General features: G+C 37.7%; 3 protein-coding genes across 4 annotated transcripts; 1 reads left to right on the forward strand and 2 right to left on the reverse strand.

Annotated features, from left to right (window-relative positions):
• Positions 1–1168: 1168 nt before the first annotated feature.
• Positions 1169–5275, forward strand: LOC116016432 (probably inactive leucine-rich repeat receptor-like protein kinase At3g28040). The gene is made up of 2 exons (XM_031256689.1): positions 1169–2895; positions 3526–5275. Exons 1-2 carry the CDS (start codon positions 1415–1417, stop codon positions 5027–5029), a joined length of 2985 nt encoding a protein of 994 aa, XP_031112549.1. The 5' UTR covers positions 1169–1414; the 3' UTR covers positions 5030–5275.
• A 445-nt stretch (positions 5276–5720) lies between these two features.
• On the reverse strand, positions 5721–11663 carry LOC116017664 (eukaryotic translation initiation factor 3 subunit H). 2 transcript variants are annotated; one of them, XM_031258289.1, is made up of 12 exons: positions 11534–11663; positions 11343–11431; positions 9843–9959; positions 9622–9725; positions 9218–9284; positions 8451–8584; positions 8280–8328; positions 7812–7883; positions 7621–7722; positions 7459–7526; positions 6899–7051; positions 5721–6031 (listed from the first exon to the last, which is right to left on the reverse strand). In XM_031258289.1, exons 1-12 carry the CDS (start codon positions 11541–11543, stop codon positions 5968–5970), a joined length of 1029 nt encoding a protein of 342 aa, XP_031114149.1. In that variant the 5' UTR covers positions 11544–11663; the 3' UTR covers positions 5721–5967. The 2 variants fall into 2 exon arrangements, with proteins under 2 accessions (XP_031114149.1, XP_031114150.1); XM_031258290.1 differs by having other exon boundaries at positions 11343–11425; positions 11534–11661.
• A 269-nt stretch (positions 11664–11932) lies between these two features.
• On the reverse strand, positions 11933–12964 carry LOC116015817. The gene is made up of 2 exons (XM_031255983.1): positions 12879–12964; positions 11933–12797 (listed from the first exon to the last, which is right to left on the reverse strand). The coding sequence occupies exons 1-2, from the start codon at positions 12962–12964 to the stop codon at positions 11933–11935; spliced, it is 951 nt and encodes a 316-aa protein (XP_031111843.1).
• Between the last annotated feature and the right edge of the window lie 672 nt (positions 12965–13636).

A 13636-nucleotide genomic window follows, 5' to 3' on the forward strand; every position in this document is an offset into this window, starting at 1 on the left:
CCCCCCCCCCCCCCGAAAAAAAAAAAGGATCTAATTATTTATATTTGAAAACACATACTGCAAAGTGCAAACTACATATCAAAGTAACTATTGACTTAATTATAATAGTGCTAGTGATTTCAATAATTTATATTTTAATTTATTCAAATTTCACATTATAACACATTCAATCCTTCCTTCCCGTGTGAGTCACATTATAACACATTCAAAAATACCATTTAGGTAACTAGTGGAGTAGTGGGACAAAGCTAAATTAACGATCAAATAGAATTACTTTAAATTTTAACTCACTTTTAATTAGACTTTAACTCATCATTATTCATTAAACATCTATTTTTCATTCTATATATCATCATATTATTTGTTTACCTTATAAAATATTAACCATTTTTAATTTAAAATGTTTTTTTTTGTTTTTTTAGTGATATTCAAATATTAGAAATGTTAGATCAAATTCTAATTAAAAAAATTATTATTACATTTACTTCGATCTCTAATTTTCATTTCTCTAGCTAACTTCTTACTTTCTAACCTACATTCTTAATATAAATATAAAATATCTTATTATAGAGTCCTAGTCTAGAGGTAGACAAGTTTAATTTCAAACTTTAAAAGAAAAAAAAGCCTTTGAAACAATAATTTAACTAAAAATTAAGCCAATAACCTTGTGATCTAGTAGTATGCAGTGATTCTCCCAAATGAGAGGTAATGTGTTTGAGTTTTAGTGGGGCAGTATTGATTGACTCACTCTTTTCCCCCAACGCTTTGGCTCGACAAAGTTTTTGGGATGATGTAAATCATGGTAATTCAACCGAATACAGAGTCTAATACTCAAATAGTATGTTGAGAAAATAGTTATGAACAAATACTACATTGTAATATAGTCTAGTACTCAAAATAAAATTAAAAAAAAAAACTAAAAATTAATATAAAAAATATTTAAAAAACCAATTATTTATTTCTCCAAATTCAAATTATCCATCTAAAACACCTATTTCTCACCTATTCTCACGAGACTAAGACAGTAAAATATTGAATTATTGACTTCACTTAACTATAAAAAATTTAAATTAAAAAAAAATAAAAAAAATAAAGCGATGTTATTGTTCCTTAAACATCCGGGTATCTGGTGCTCTTGACTATAAGGACCACCGTAAATCCAACGGCGGTTTACTTCTCTCTCTCTCTCTTCCTTTCTTTCTCTCTCTTTCACATTTTCTGTCTCTACTCTCTCTCTCTCTCTCTTTTTTCTTTCTCTCGTGACTACAGAACTACAGTTCACTTCTCTCCTTCTTCCTCTTCAATGGACTCTCATCATTGAACTTCCATTCAGATCAACGTTCTTTAATTTCTCTCATATGTTATTTATGTATGTCCCCCATTAATCCTTAATTATCACACTCTTTAATATATAATGGGTTTCCGTTCCATGCTCTTCCTCGTATTTTTGTCGGTACTGAGTGTAACCTCCGCCGCCTTCGGCGGCGGCGGCGGCGAATCGCTGCAGCTGAACGATGACGTTTTGGGGCTCATAGTTTTCAAATCCGGCGTCCAAGACCCGGGCTCTTATCTTGCCACGTGGAGCGAAGACGATGATTCTCCGTGTGCATGGAGCTTCGTGAAATGCAACCCCGCAAACGGGAGAGTGTCCGAGGTGGATTTGAACGGTTTAAGGTTGTCGGGGAAGATCGGGAGGGGGTTGGAGAAGTTGCAGCATCTCAGCGTTCTATCATTGGCTTCCAACAACTTGAGCGGCGTCATTTCGCCGCAGTTGGGGCTGTTGCCGAATCTCCAGACGCTGAATCTTAGTCACAACAGAATCTCCGGAACCGTCCCGGAATCTTTAGGGAACATGAGTTCCCTCCAGTTCCTCGATCTCTCCGAGAATTCGCTGTCGGGGGCTTTGTCGGATTCCATGTTGGAGAATTTGGGTTCGCTTCGGTTCCTGTCTTTGGCGGGGAATTCCCTGGAAGGTCCGGTTCCTAGTACGCTCTCCAAATGCACGCTTTTGAACCACCTTAACCTCTCCAACAACCATTTCTCCGGCAACCTAAGATTTTCCGGCGGGATTTGGGGGTTAACTAGGCTGAGAACGATTGATATTTCAAACAATGAGCTTTCTGGGTCACTCCCCATTGGCGCTTCATTCCTACACAACCTAAAAGAGCTTTCTTTACAAAACAATCATTTCTCCGGCGAGATTCCGGGTGATTTAGGATTGTGTCCACATCTCATCAGGCTAGATTTGAGTCAAAATCTCTTCACTGGAAAACTCCCGGAGTCTCTTCAAAGGCTCAATTCTCTCTGGTTTCTAAACCTTTCTAATAACCTCCTAGATGGGGATTTTCCTCAATGGATAGGGAGCTTGGAATTGTCTAGCTTGGAATACATTGATCTATCTGGGAACAGTTTGAAAGGGTCACTCCCTGACACAATGGGAGGGTTGAAGCTTTTGAAAATTTTGAGGTTGAATGATAACAAGTTGAGTGGTGAAATCCCAGAAGGGGTGTTTGGGATTGGATTGGAAGAAGTGGATTTCTCAAGGAACTTGTTGAGTGGCTCCATTCCACCTGGTTCTGGGAAGATGGTTGAGTCTCTGCAGGTTATGGACCTGTCAGGGAACAATCTGAGTGGGGATATTCCACCGGAAATGGGGCTTTTCTCCAGGCTTAGATACTTGAATCTTTCTTGGAATAGCTTTCACTCAAGGTTGCCCCCTGAGGTGGTGTATTCCCAGAATCTTAGTGTGTTGGATCTTAGGAACAGTGCGTTGATTGGGGAGATTCCAGAGGATATATGTGAGTCTGGCAGCCTGGGGATTCTGCAGCTTGATGGGAATTCATTGACTGGTGGCATTCCTCCTCAGATTGGGAATTGCTCCTCTCTCACCTTGCTGTAAGTTTCATCTTTAATTTACAGTAGAAATTTTAGCATTAATGATTAATGTTGAATGTTGATATAGTGTGTTGGCAAAACATCGTCTTAGGATCAAGTGTTTACCACGCACTATACTATAAGTTATAACTCGTAGCACATTTTTAGAGGCGTTGGAGTTGGCCCTTCACTGGTCTCTGCCCAACAATTCTTTCGCACTTGCCAGCCTTAACTACACAACTTTTACTGGGACTTGAACCCGTGACCTGATTAAGCACTTCTTCGCTAGGAAGGGTGCTAAACCTGGCCCTTAGGCCACTGCCAAACAATCTCCTAATCACTTGGTGTTGGACTTGGCCTTTCACCGGCTTCCACGGCTCCACCTAACAATTCTCCCACACTTGCTAGCCTTAACTACACAGCTTTTACTGTTGCTGGGACTCGAACCCGTGACCTAGTCTGATACCACTTGTTAATAAGATTAAATGCCTCATCACTAGGCAGGGTGTTGGACTAGGGCATTTAAGCCTCAGCCCAACAATTCCCTAGCCACCTGGTGATGGACTTGGCCTTTCCCGGGTGCCCAACACATTGCATTGTATTGTGAATCTCATATTTGAAGACATTCAGTAACAAGAAATTTGATTTCAGGAGCTTATCACACAATAATTTAAGCGGCACCATACCTGAGACCCTTTCAATGCTGAAAAAGCTAAAGATTCTGAAGCTAGAGGTTAACCAGCTGAGTGGAGAAATACCCCAAGAGCTGGGCAAACTGGAAAACCTTCTGGCAGTGAATGTATCCTACAACAGGCTCACAGGCCGGCTTCCGGCTGGGAGTATATTCCAGAATCTAGACTCCAGTGCACTAGAGGGGAATGATGGGATTTGTTCCCCCTTATTGAAAGGACCCTGCAAAATGAATGCCCCAAAGCCTATAGTCATCAACCCCTTTGCTTATGGAAACCAGACTGATGATAAAGGCAATAATGGGGGTGATAATGAGCCTCTGGCAAGTACCAGGAGCTCAAGGCACCATAGATTCCTCAGTGTTTCAGCCATTGTTGCAATCTCAGCTGCAGCCATCATTGCAGTGGGTGTGATGGTGATAACCATGGTGAATGCCTCGGTTAGGAGGCGGATTTCATTCGTGGACAACGCGTTGGAGAGCATGTGCTCCTCCAGCTCTTCGAGGTCCCAAGGCATGGCTACTGGGAAGCTGATTTTATTCGACACGAAATCATCCCCGGATTGGGTGAGCAGCAGCTTTGAATCAGTGCTGAACAAGGCATCAGAAATCGGGGAAGGCGTTTTCGGGACTGTTTATAAGGCTCCCCTGGGAGGTGAAGGCAGCAGAGTGGTGGCAATAAAGAAGCTCACAAGCTCGAAGATTTTGCAGTACCCGGAGGACTTTGATCGCGAGGTTCGTGTTCTGGGGAAAGCCAGGCACCAGAATTTGATCCCCTTGAGAGGCTATTACTGGACTCCTCAGCTCCAGCTTTTGGTTTCTGATTTTGTTCCAGGAGGGAATTTAGAATCCAAACTCCATGAAATGGGGACTTCAGTTTCTTCTCCTCCCTTAACATGGGCAGTTAGGTTCAAGGTTATTTTGGGAACTGCAAAGGGACTAGCACATTTGCACCATTCTTGCCAGCCCCCAATCATACACTACAACATCAAGCCCAGCAACATTCTACTAGACGAGAATCTCAACCCGAAAATCTCAGACTTCGGGCTGGCAAGGCTGGTGGCAAAGCTGGACAGGCACGTGATGAGCAACCGGTTCCAGGCCGCCATAGGGTACGTGGCGCCCGAGCTGGCGTGCCAGAGCCTGAGAGTGAACGAGAAGTGCGACGTGTATGGGTTCGGGATGCTGATTCTGGAGATTGTGACGGGGAGAAGGCCGGTTGAGTATGGGGAGGACAATGTTTTGATCCTGAATGATCATGTGAGGGTGTTGCTTGAGCAAGGGAATGTGTTGGAATGTGTTGACCCTGCCATGGGTGGGTACCCTGATGAGGAAGTGTTGCCTGTTTTGAAGCTGGCTTTGGTGTGCACTTCACAGATACCTTCGAGCAGGCCTTCCATGGCGGAAGTGGTGCAGATCTTGCAGGTTATCAAGACTCCTGTTCCGCATAGAATGGAAGCGTACTGAGGCTCTGGAGTCTGGGAGATGGAAATATTCTTGAATTTAAGCATATATTTTCCAGTCTTTTTTTTTTTTTTCTTCTCTTGGTTTGGACGTTATAATATAATTAATTGCTTTGATAATTGTATCATCACTCGTTCTGCTTGCTTACTTTGTAACATTTAGAATGACCTATATGTTTCTCCCCACACAAAACTCCTTTCCTTCACTATAAGTTTGTTTCAGACAATGGAAAATACTACTTGGAAGTTTTGATGGGAGTCCATCAGTCCATCTAGTAAAACCCTTTAGACAATAGGTCAAAAGCTTGGTAAAATTTCTATTATATCTTATCCATACGTGAGCAAATTAATTTCCACCGCCAATTCATGGTAACCCAGAGTTCTATTGCCATCTAACTTTACACAAAATTTAAATATGCAACTTGAGATTATGGCTATTTTCATATGGTTAAAAACTAATGATTCTATTATTTTAGTAGTTAATCTCATATTTAGTTCACAATTTTGATGGCATTTCAAAATCTTGACAAATAATTTGACTGCATTTTTTACAAGATTTTAGTAGATGTGTCAAATTTAATCTTTAGTCTAAGTTCTCAATGGCCAAAAAAGTACTCCGTAATAAATTAGACACTAAAATACGGAGTATCATAATTCTGAGAACTAGATGAGAATCTGGTATTAACTTCTTGTCCTTGATAAAACGGAGCTTTTCTTTCAATTAAAAGGCTTGTGGGAACTCAACTCAGCATAAACTAGACAACAAACAAATGATAATATCTCTAAATCACAAAATTCATGTTTCCGGCTTTGATCGTAAGGCTAATATCGGTTCATAGTACTTCAATTAAAGATGACAACAACTAACAAAAGCTAAACATTGACAAAAGGACCAGAAATGCAACAAGGCTTCAACTGTCAATGTGCCCTTCATACTTTTTTTTAATTATTATTATCATGTAGAGCCTTCATCAAATAGACTCTATTGAAACTCTGGCCCGCAACCCTGCAAGGTCAAGGTAAGGTATACACATTAAATACAATACTCATCAATGGAGACTAAGGTATACCCGGAGATAAAATATTTCAATGCACACCAACAAACAGGTCTTTAAAATGCCATCATTTAACACCAATTTCCAATCCAACAGGGAAAGATGGCCTTAGGAATGTGCATATCTAGGCTGCCCCATGAAACCATTACCAGGACAATAATATCCACTTGTTACTACTACACTAAGAAACCAGTGTATAATCAATAGCCTAACATCAACTACAACTTCAGCCATTTTCCAAGAGGAAACAAATAACTTTAATGATTTGAAAAAGAAAGTGAAACATGATGACAAAATAAAAAGAGTGTGGAACCTCACTTTCACTTGAAGAGAGTGTAAATGCCACCATACGTACTTTGAGAAAACCCCACGAAAAGTAGAGTGTATCCCATTACAGAAAAAGCTAAAAAAAGAAATGGTATTTGAAACTCACAAACATTGGGCTACTAAATGAAACTTTCATCTTCCTACTTTTAGAATTCCTAGTCCCCACATTTTAACTCTACCATAGTTAAGTTCTATTTCCTTTACTCATCTTAAAGCAAGATGTGGTTGAAAATTCAGTGTGTAGCCACCCAAATTGATATAAAGTAGAATTTCAAAATGTAAATGAAACTTTCATCTTCCTACTTAACTCAATCATAGTTTAGTTCTATTTCCTTTACTCATCTTAAAGCAAGATGTGTGAAAATTCAATATGTAGCCACCCAAATTAATATGAAGTAGAATTTCAAAATGCACAAGCACCTACAAGCAAATGGGTGTCCAGCACTGTTAACGAGATGCAAAAAATGATTGTTCTTGTAATGGAAACATACCCATTAATTTGATTGCAATAGTTTGCAATCTGATTAGTGATGAGAAAGCTCTCTAATCGAGATGGCTCAGGGATTGGCTTAAAGATGGGATTAGCAGGATCCTCCTCAGGAAGTGGCTCTTCTCCTGCAGCTTTACGTGCCATGTTCTCAGCCCTGGAAACATCAATCCAAAATAATTCATAATTAAAAAGTTATGCCACTTTAAAGGATAGAGAAAGAATTCCTATCAACAAAAAGATCAATTCTTCATTTTTCCTGCAAAGAAGTATTTAATTTATTAATGAAGTATTGCCCGTTACATATATCAATTCACACACCACAGTAAAATATCATATTTTCAAATATATACTCCCGGAAAACTAGATATGAAAGTGTAATGTCAAATAGAAGTTTCTTTTTTCTAATCAAAGATCTTCGTCTTCTTTTGTCCAATAACATTATTAGTTTATATATATGCTATTCTAAATTACCATCCACAAGCTTATTCACATGCTAATGAAAACAGTAACAAAACCAGCTACATTTCCTAAATGGTTTGAGAATTAAACAAAACATCATACCTCCTCTTTTGTAGCCAAGCTTGCTGCTGAGATTGTTGGCGTGAAAGGTTGCGATAATAGAATTGGAACTGCAAATGTAAAATAAATCTTGTTTAAGTGATTGTTGAGCTAGATAGTAGTCTCAAACTGAAGTGTACAATTATCCAAGAAAGATTGGCTAACCTTCTGTTGCTCCATTGACAAGTCATCCATACATTCAATCAAAAATTCCACATTTCTCTCCAAATATGGATTAGTTGATAATTGTAGGCGATCAAAATCACACTAAAACAAAGTAATTAAGTTTCAGGTGACCATTTGTTAAGATAGATATCAAATCAAAGAGACTTAAATGTGATATAAATTTGATTTACCTGGGTTACAGGTGTATCTGGCTCCAATTCAGTCATAAAGGCACTGATAAGAGCAGAGTTTGAAACTTTTATCTGTTGAATTGAAAATATTGCTCAGAAGTCCAAATAGAAAGGAATTTTAATGAGCAATTCTAGTATTTTAAACAACTCTGAAATTTTTAGTAGATAAAAGATAAAGATCATAAAGCTACATCACTATCCAACTGTCATATAGGAACTAGCACAAACATTTGGAAGAAACTAAGCATTTGACCCAAAAAGTGGGAACAAGTAAATCCTCTACAAGCATTTGAGGGTTAGGTGTTTTTTAAAAAGTAACATTTACAGACTAGAAATACAAGACTGAAGAGAACAATACTAGTCTACACAGAAAACAGCAATAAAATATATCAATATGCCAACTTCATTATAGAATGATTCTTTCAAAAAAAAAAAAAAAAAGTAGGGCTAAAAGAGAAAAGAGCATACAGGTATCTCCTCAAAGATATCCACCCATGAAAGATTCTTCTCCCTCAGCCTAGAAATATAAACAATAAATAAGAGTACATATTACGAACCATCATAACATTAACAAAAGGTTTATGGTTTATCCAAAAGGGGAGATGGAAGGCTAAAAGAAAGACAGCAGAGGAAACATACTTCTCTCCAGTAAAATTATTATTCCGGTACAGATCCATGAATGAGTCAGAGAGCTTCAAGGCCTTCAAAGCCAGGATACCTTGGTTAGATCTTGAAGGATCGTATATGATACATACACACCGCCTTATATTTTCCTGCAGAAAAAAGTCATTAAAAACTGCTGCTTGAATTACTCTCTACTTAGACATCTGAAAAAAGAGTAAAGCAAGGGAGTACATCTCACTAGTCAAATATTATTAAAAGTAAAAGAAATTATAAGCATTAAAATACAATTGGGAGGGTTAAAACCTTATAAGATCTTGTGGTGCTCTGCTGATTCTAACTTGTACAGAGAATAGATATTTTCTCTTAGCATTCCCACTCATCCCACTAAACTTGTCAAATTTATTTTGAAAGCATCTCACTAGAACAAAACTTTTCTAAAATGTAGACTTCCATCAAATATTTTATAATTAATACTTCTCTGACTTGGACTCACCTTTGTAGTTCATAGTTTTACAAACCTATCAATGATTCGGTGATTCCTTGACCCTTAAATACAATGTGCCTAATAAATACAACTAAATATTTTTATCCTGATGACCTGATAGGTTTGTAAGATTAAGTTGATGTAAATAGAAACCACCAAAATCTAGGAGAAAATGAAGACACGGGCATAAAGGCATATAAAATGTTCAGTTTATTCTTCTACCTAGTGAAAGTAGCTACTTTTAAAATAAAGCATGGAATTTAATAGACAATTATCAAAAGTCATATAGCAAAGTTACCTGATAATTCATGAAGGTCTCAATGAGTTCAACTGTCTGGAATGAACCAAATAAAGTCGATTGGTACCTAAAATGTACAGAAAAATAGAAAATTTTCCAAATTATTTGTGACCTATAAAAGGAATCAGTTTTTGTGTTATGCTCTTGCATGTCTCATCACTCATGAACAAAATTCTGGTGGACTCAAAAACTCTATTTTGTCATATATCTAAAAGATAAGATACAGCGATAGATCAACATTTTGCACACTTCATATATCACTCAGAAAAAGCGTAACTTGAAATAGATTAGAGCATCACAAAGGTAGAGGCATTTCACTAGTCTAGTAAACTACCTAGTCAATGAGTGATTAATAATCACTGAATTGCATTGGTTCACACAGTACACTAAAAGGAAACGCTTACCATCCAACAGTATTGTTGTCAACATTAACCTCTCTCAAGCATCGCATCATTTCAAGTTGATAATTGGCACCCTCAGCCTCTATCTCTTCATCTTCTTCCCGAACCTATCATTCATTTAGATTAAAAAATAAAGCATTTATTAACTTATAAATAAAAATAAAATAAAATAAAAATTGGAGATTAGGGTATCATAGAAAATGGAAAGAATCCATGCCACGGACCGGGAAGGGAAAACAGTTGGTAACTTCTAAGACGCTTCCAACATCCAATCCAAGAAGTTGTCCAGTGACTAAAGCTGGAGAAAACTCCTTACAATGCTTAATTATCTTAAGAATTACCTGTTCCCACGTAACAAAACAATCTGAATGTTATGTGTCAGACATAGCTACAGAAATAATATGCATTCATTCAAATAATAATTCAAGCCCATAATGGCTCTTCGAAGGGAGAGGGGTGGGGGACAAAAAGTACATAGGATAAAACATGCTACAGCAACATAAAAACAAAGCTATATTTGTATCTATGCATAACAAATTTAGAAAGGGTAACAAACATATAATGCTCTGCCTTTCATTATCATACCATAGTTATGTTCTATGCCATAAGATGGATCTTTAATTGGCACCTTAAGCTTCATATTTTGAAGCAGTCATCAATTTATGAGCCTAAGTGTTTCCCAAATGTGTTGTAGTAAGGCAAACATAAAGGCAATGTTCATGAGGAATACACACACACACGTATGAAAGACATATTATACAATGTGTTAACCATTCATAGTCATAAACTACTAGTGAATACTGAATAGGCTGACCCAACCATGAGTTAATCAAATAACAAAAATTGGTATACAAGAGTTGATACAACAGTGTTAGTGTAAGCATGTTTGCGTCTATATGCATGAATATATATATATATATATGGGCCCTGTTTGATAAATGGTTATTAGTTGATTAGGTTAGAGGGTATTACTAGTTGATAACATTAGCTGTTTGTATAAAGGTGTTTGGTAAATTAGTTGTTAGCTAATAGTTGTTTGGTATAATTTCTTTTCTCAAAAAGCTAATTGAAAAAGTTACCTTGGGAGCTTTTTGAATTTTAGCATTTTGGAGTTACAAAACACTGATTAACCAAACACTTATATTGATTTTTTAATCAAGTCAAACAGCTAATAGTGGTCAAATAAGCCAAAATTGGCTGATAGGCTAACTATTTTACCAAGGGCCATGCATATAAAAGGATGGAAATTGAAAACACCCTATGTCTACAGAATTTGGATTCAAAATAATTTTAGAAAGTAATGAATCTAGCATTCTAGCCATTCTTTGCCTAGAAAGGAATGGCATCAATAAACAACACTACACGACTATTTATGTTTCAAGCTCCCGATAATTAACTGTAAGTTACTTGCACCAACCATCGAAAGCCTAGGATTGCTTATTATTGTACACCATCAGATTGAATTACAATTCACAAAATGCTGAACTAGAAACCTATCACATAAAAACCGTTAGTTGGTAGTATTAGTTATTTTTTCTGCAACATCTAATGTTCAATTGTTTGTAAAATTCTATGGTGTCCCAAGTAATGGTGTTTTCTCTTTTATGAAGTAACTCTCCCCCTTTATGGTATTAGCAAAGCACATTCCACAAATTCACCAACATACGGTGGCCTGGCATAGAAATTCTCTGCATTATAACTGTGCGAGCGCGAAGGAAGATTACCAGTCCCTCAATCTGAACAACTCTGAGAGGCGGCACAGCGGCCTCCTCCGTAGCCGCCACCTGTAAAAACGATCGCCCCGCCGCTGCACCTAACACCACCATTAGTCTTCAGCAAACAGTAGCAGACATACAATACATACAACTATAACTTGAAGGAGAAGAAGAAGTACTATAACTTGAGGTTTACGTACCGTTCGCCATGAATGTAACGGAGGCAGAGAGAAGGGATTGAATTGGAGGATTCTTTCTCTGCCTGGAACCGAAGTAGAAGCCCTAAATCGGGAAGGAGGTTTTAGCTCTGCACTGCCCGAGGTGGATTGATAAAAGGAGAACTTTTGCTGGCTCAGTCGTCAAAAATCTAATTGGGCCGGCCCATCATAATTAAATTCATTCACAAATTTTATATACTAGTATTACACCGTGCAATGCACGGTATAGAAGTTATATGCATATATGTTAGGAAAAAAGGTCAAATAAACTCCTAAACTTTATCCCAAAAGTCAATTAGGCACCTAAATTTTTAAAAGGCTCAATTAAACTCTTTAACATGTCAAATTAAGTCAATTAAGCCCAATAACCGGTAACTCATTTCAATTCCGGCGACATATTCCGGCGACCGGCGACGGTTTGCCTTCCCGCCGTAGAAGGGAGAAGGCAACATTTCCGTCGCCTTCTCCCAGAAAAGGCGACCACAAACACGAAACACCAGTTGCTTTAATAACTACCCGACATGAGATAATGTTTTGACCTTGACTCTTGTTAATGGTCATAGCATATGATAGCATTAAAGGAGATTGTCTTCTAGTAAACTTAAATGGTAACCTTGGAGGCGTCATACTCATCCTAGGAACCAAAACCCTTGTACCCAAATGACTGTCTGTCATTATCTTAGCCTCTATTACATGTTCTAAAAGTCTGGTGACTACCAATCTAGTCCCATTACATAAGCTGAGCGAGTGATCAATGTTTCTTAACAGCATAACAGGTGAACCAACCAAATGGTTTGTAATACATGATGCCTTAAGACCATTAAGGAACTCGGGTGTGTGAACGTCTGCAAGGACTCCATTATCATTATCAGTTTGACAGATAGAATCACAACTAAGATATGTTCTACTCTCAGCTTCGTGCATGCTACTCATGTAATCATTAACTGCATTCACCACATCCAGTGTTGGAGCAAGGATTGCCCTACTTTCAAGAAAACTATTATCACACGAACCATTCTGAAACATAGGAAATGTACTTTCAATGATTGTTGCAATCGGATCACCATTTGATAACAATAGCATCTCGTCTGGAATGTCAACCTCTGGACAATCTTCTGTCGATGCACTTGTTGTACCATGCCCAATAGTAGCTATCCAGTTTGCAAATCGTTCAACTTGTTGTTTTTCTACGACATTCTCCACGCTTTTCAAACATAGATTTTTTGTCAACCTAAGAACTGTAAAACTGCGCCATAGGTAAGATGAATTTATCGTTGCAAACACAATATCTTGCCTAGAGCCCTTTGGTATTACCAGTAAAATCTACCTGAAATCACCACCGAGAACTACGGTCTTACCACCAAACATAGACATCTCACTTGCAGCATTAGAAAAGCGAAGCAAGTCTCGCATAGTCCTATCTAGTGCTTTGAAGCAGTGTTTGTGCTTCATGGGAGCTTCATCCCAAATGATTAACTTTGTCTTGACAATCAACTCAGCAAGGTCGCTACCTGGTTTAATATTACATGTGGATTCCTCATTAATATATATATATACATACTAGGACCAAACGGCGTCGCACACCCCTAAACAATACATAACCTTATATTTTCTCGGATATTTAGGCGGGTTGGTTTTGATTTTATTCCCCCCCCCCCCCCCCGGAATCCTATTGACTGACGTCGTTTCGTTAGGCAGTTCGGTTTACAGCATTTCAGGTGCGGCCCGACTCGGGTGGGCTAAGACGGATCTTGGGTCGATCGGTTTTTTCACAACCCTAGTTTAAAGCATGAAATGTTTATCTATATAATATTTTAATTTCATATTAAATTATTATATATTTCATTTCTACCTATTATGTTTTCATTACAAAATGAACCCAAGTGTGTGTGTATACATATGAAGGTTCAGGTTCTAAAAAGTGATGACACACCCACACTATTCATCTTGAAAAATCAAAGGCTAGGATCTTACAATTATTAAATTTTTAAGATTGAAATAATTATAATATGAACTTCGCTCTTAAATGTTTTGAATATTTATAAAATTGACCTTTGTTTATTTATTAAAATTCTTAACCATTGA

The sequence above is a fragment of the Ipomoea triloba genome, chromosome 4, assembly GCF_003576645.1.
Source record: "Ipomoea triloba cultivar NCNSP0323 chromosome 4, ASM357664v1".
Classification (NCBI taxonomy): Eukaryota; Viridiplantae; Streptophyta; class Magnoliopsida; order Solanales; family Convolvulaceae; genus Ipomoea; species Ipomoea triloba.

Bases quoted from the DNA above. Each gene is read 5' to 3' on its own strand.
- LOC116016432 (XM_031256689.1), top strand. From the start codon at position 1,415: ATGGGTTTCCGTTCCATGCTCTTCCTCGTATTTTTGTCGGTACTGAGT. The intron at 2,896-3,525 runs GTAAGTTTCATC...ATTTGATTTCAG, and splicing joins TGCTCCTCTCTCACCTTGCT to GAGCTTATCACACAATAATT.
- LOC116017664 (XM_031258289.1), bottom strand. The intron at 8,585-9,217 runs GTAACTTTGCTA...TTTTTTCTGCAG, and splicing joins AGACCTTCATGAATTATCAG to GAAAATATAAGGCGGTGTGT. The intron at 7,527-7,620 runs GTTAGCCAATCT...TTACATTTGCAG, and splicing joins TGTCAATGGAGCAACAGAAG to TTCCAATTCTATTATCGCAA.
- LOC116015817 (XM_031255983.1), bottom strand. From the start codon at position 12,964: ATGCGAGACTTGCTTCGCTTTTCTAATGCTGCAAGTGAGATGTCTATG. The intron at 12,798-12,878 runs GTAGATTTTACT...CCTATGGCGCAG, and splicing joins GTTCTCGGTGGTGATTTCAG to TTTTACAGTTCTTAGGTTGA.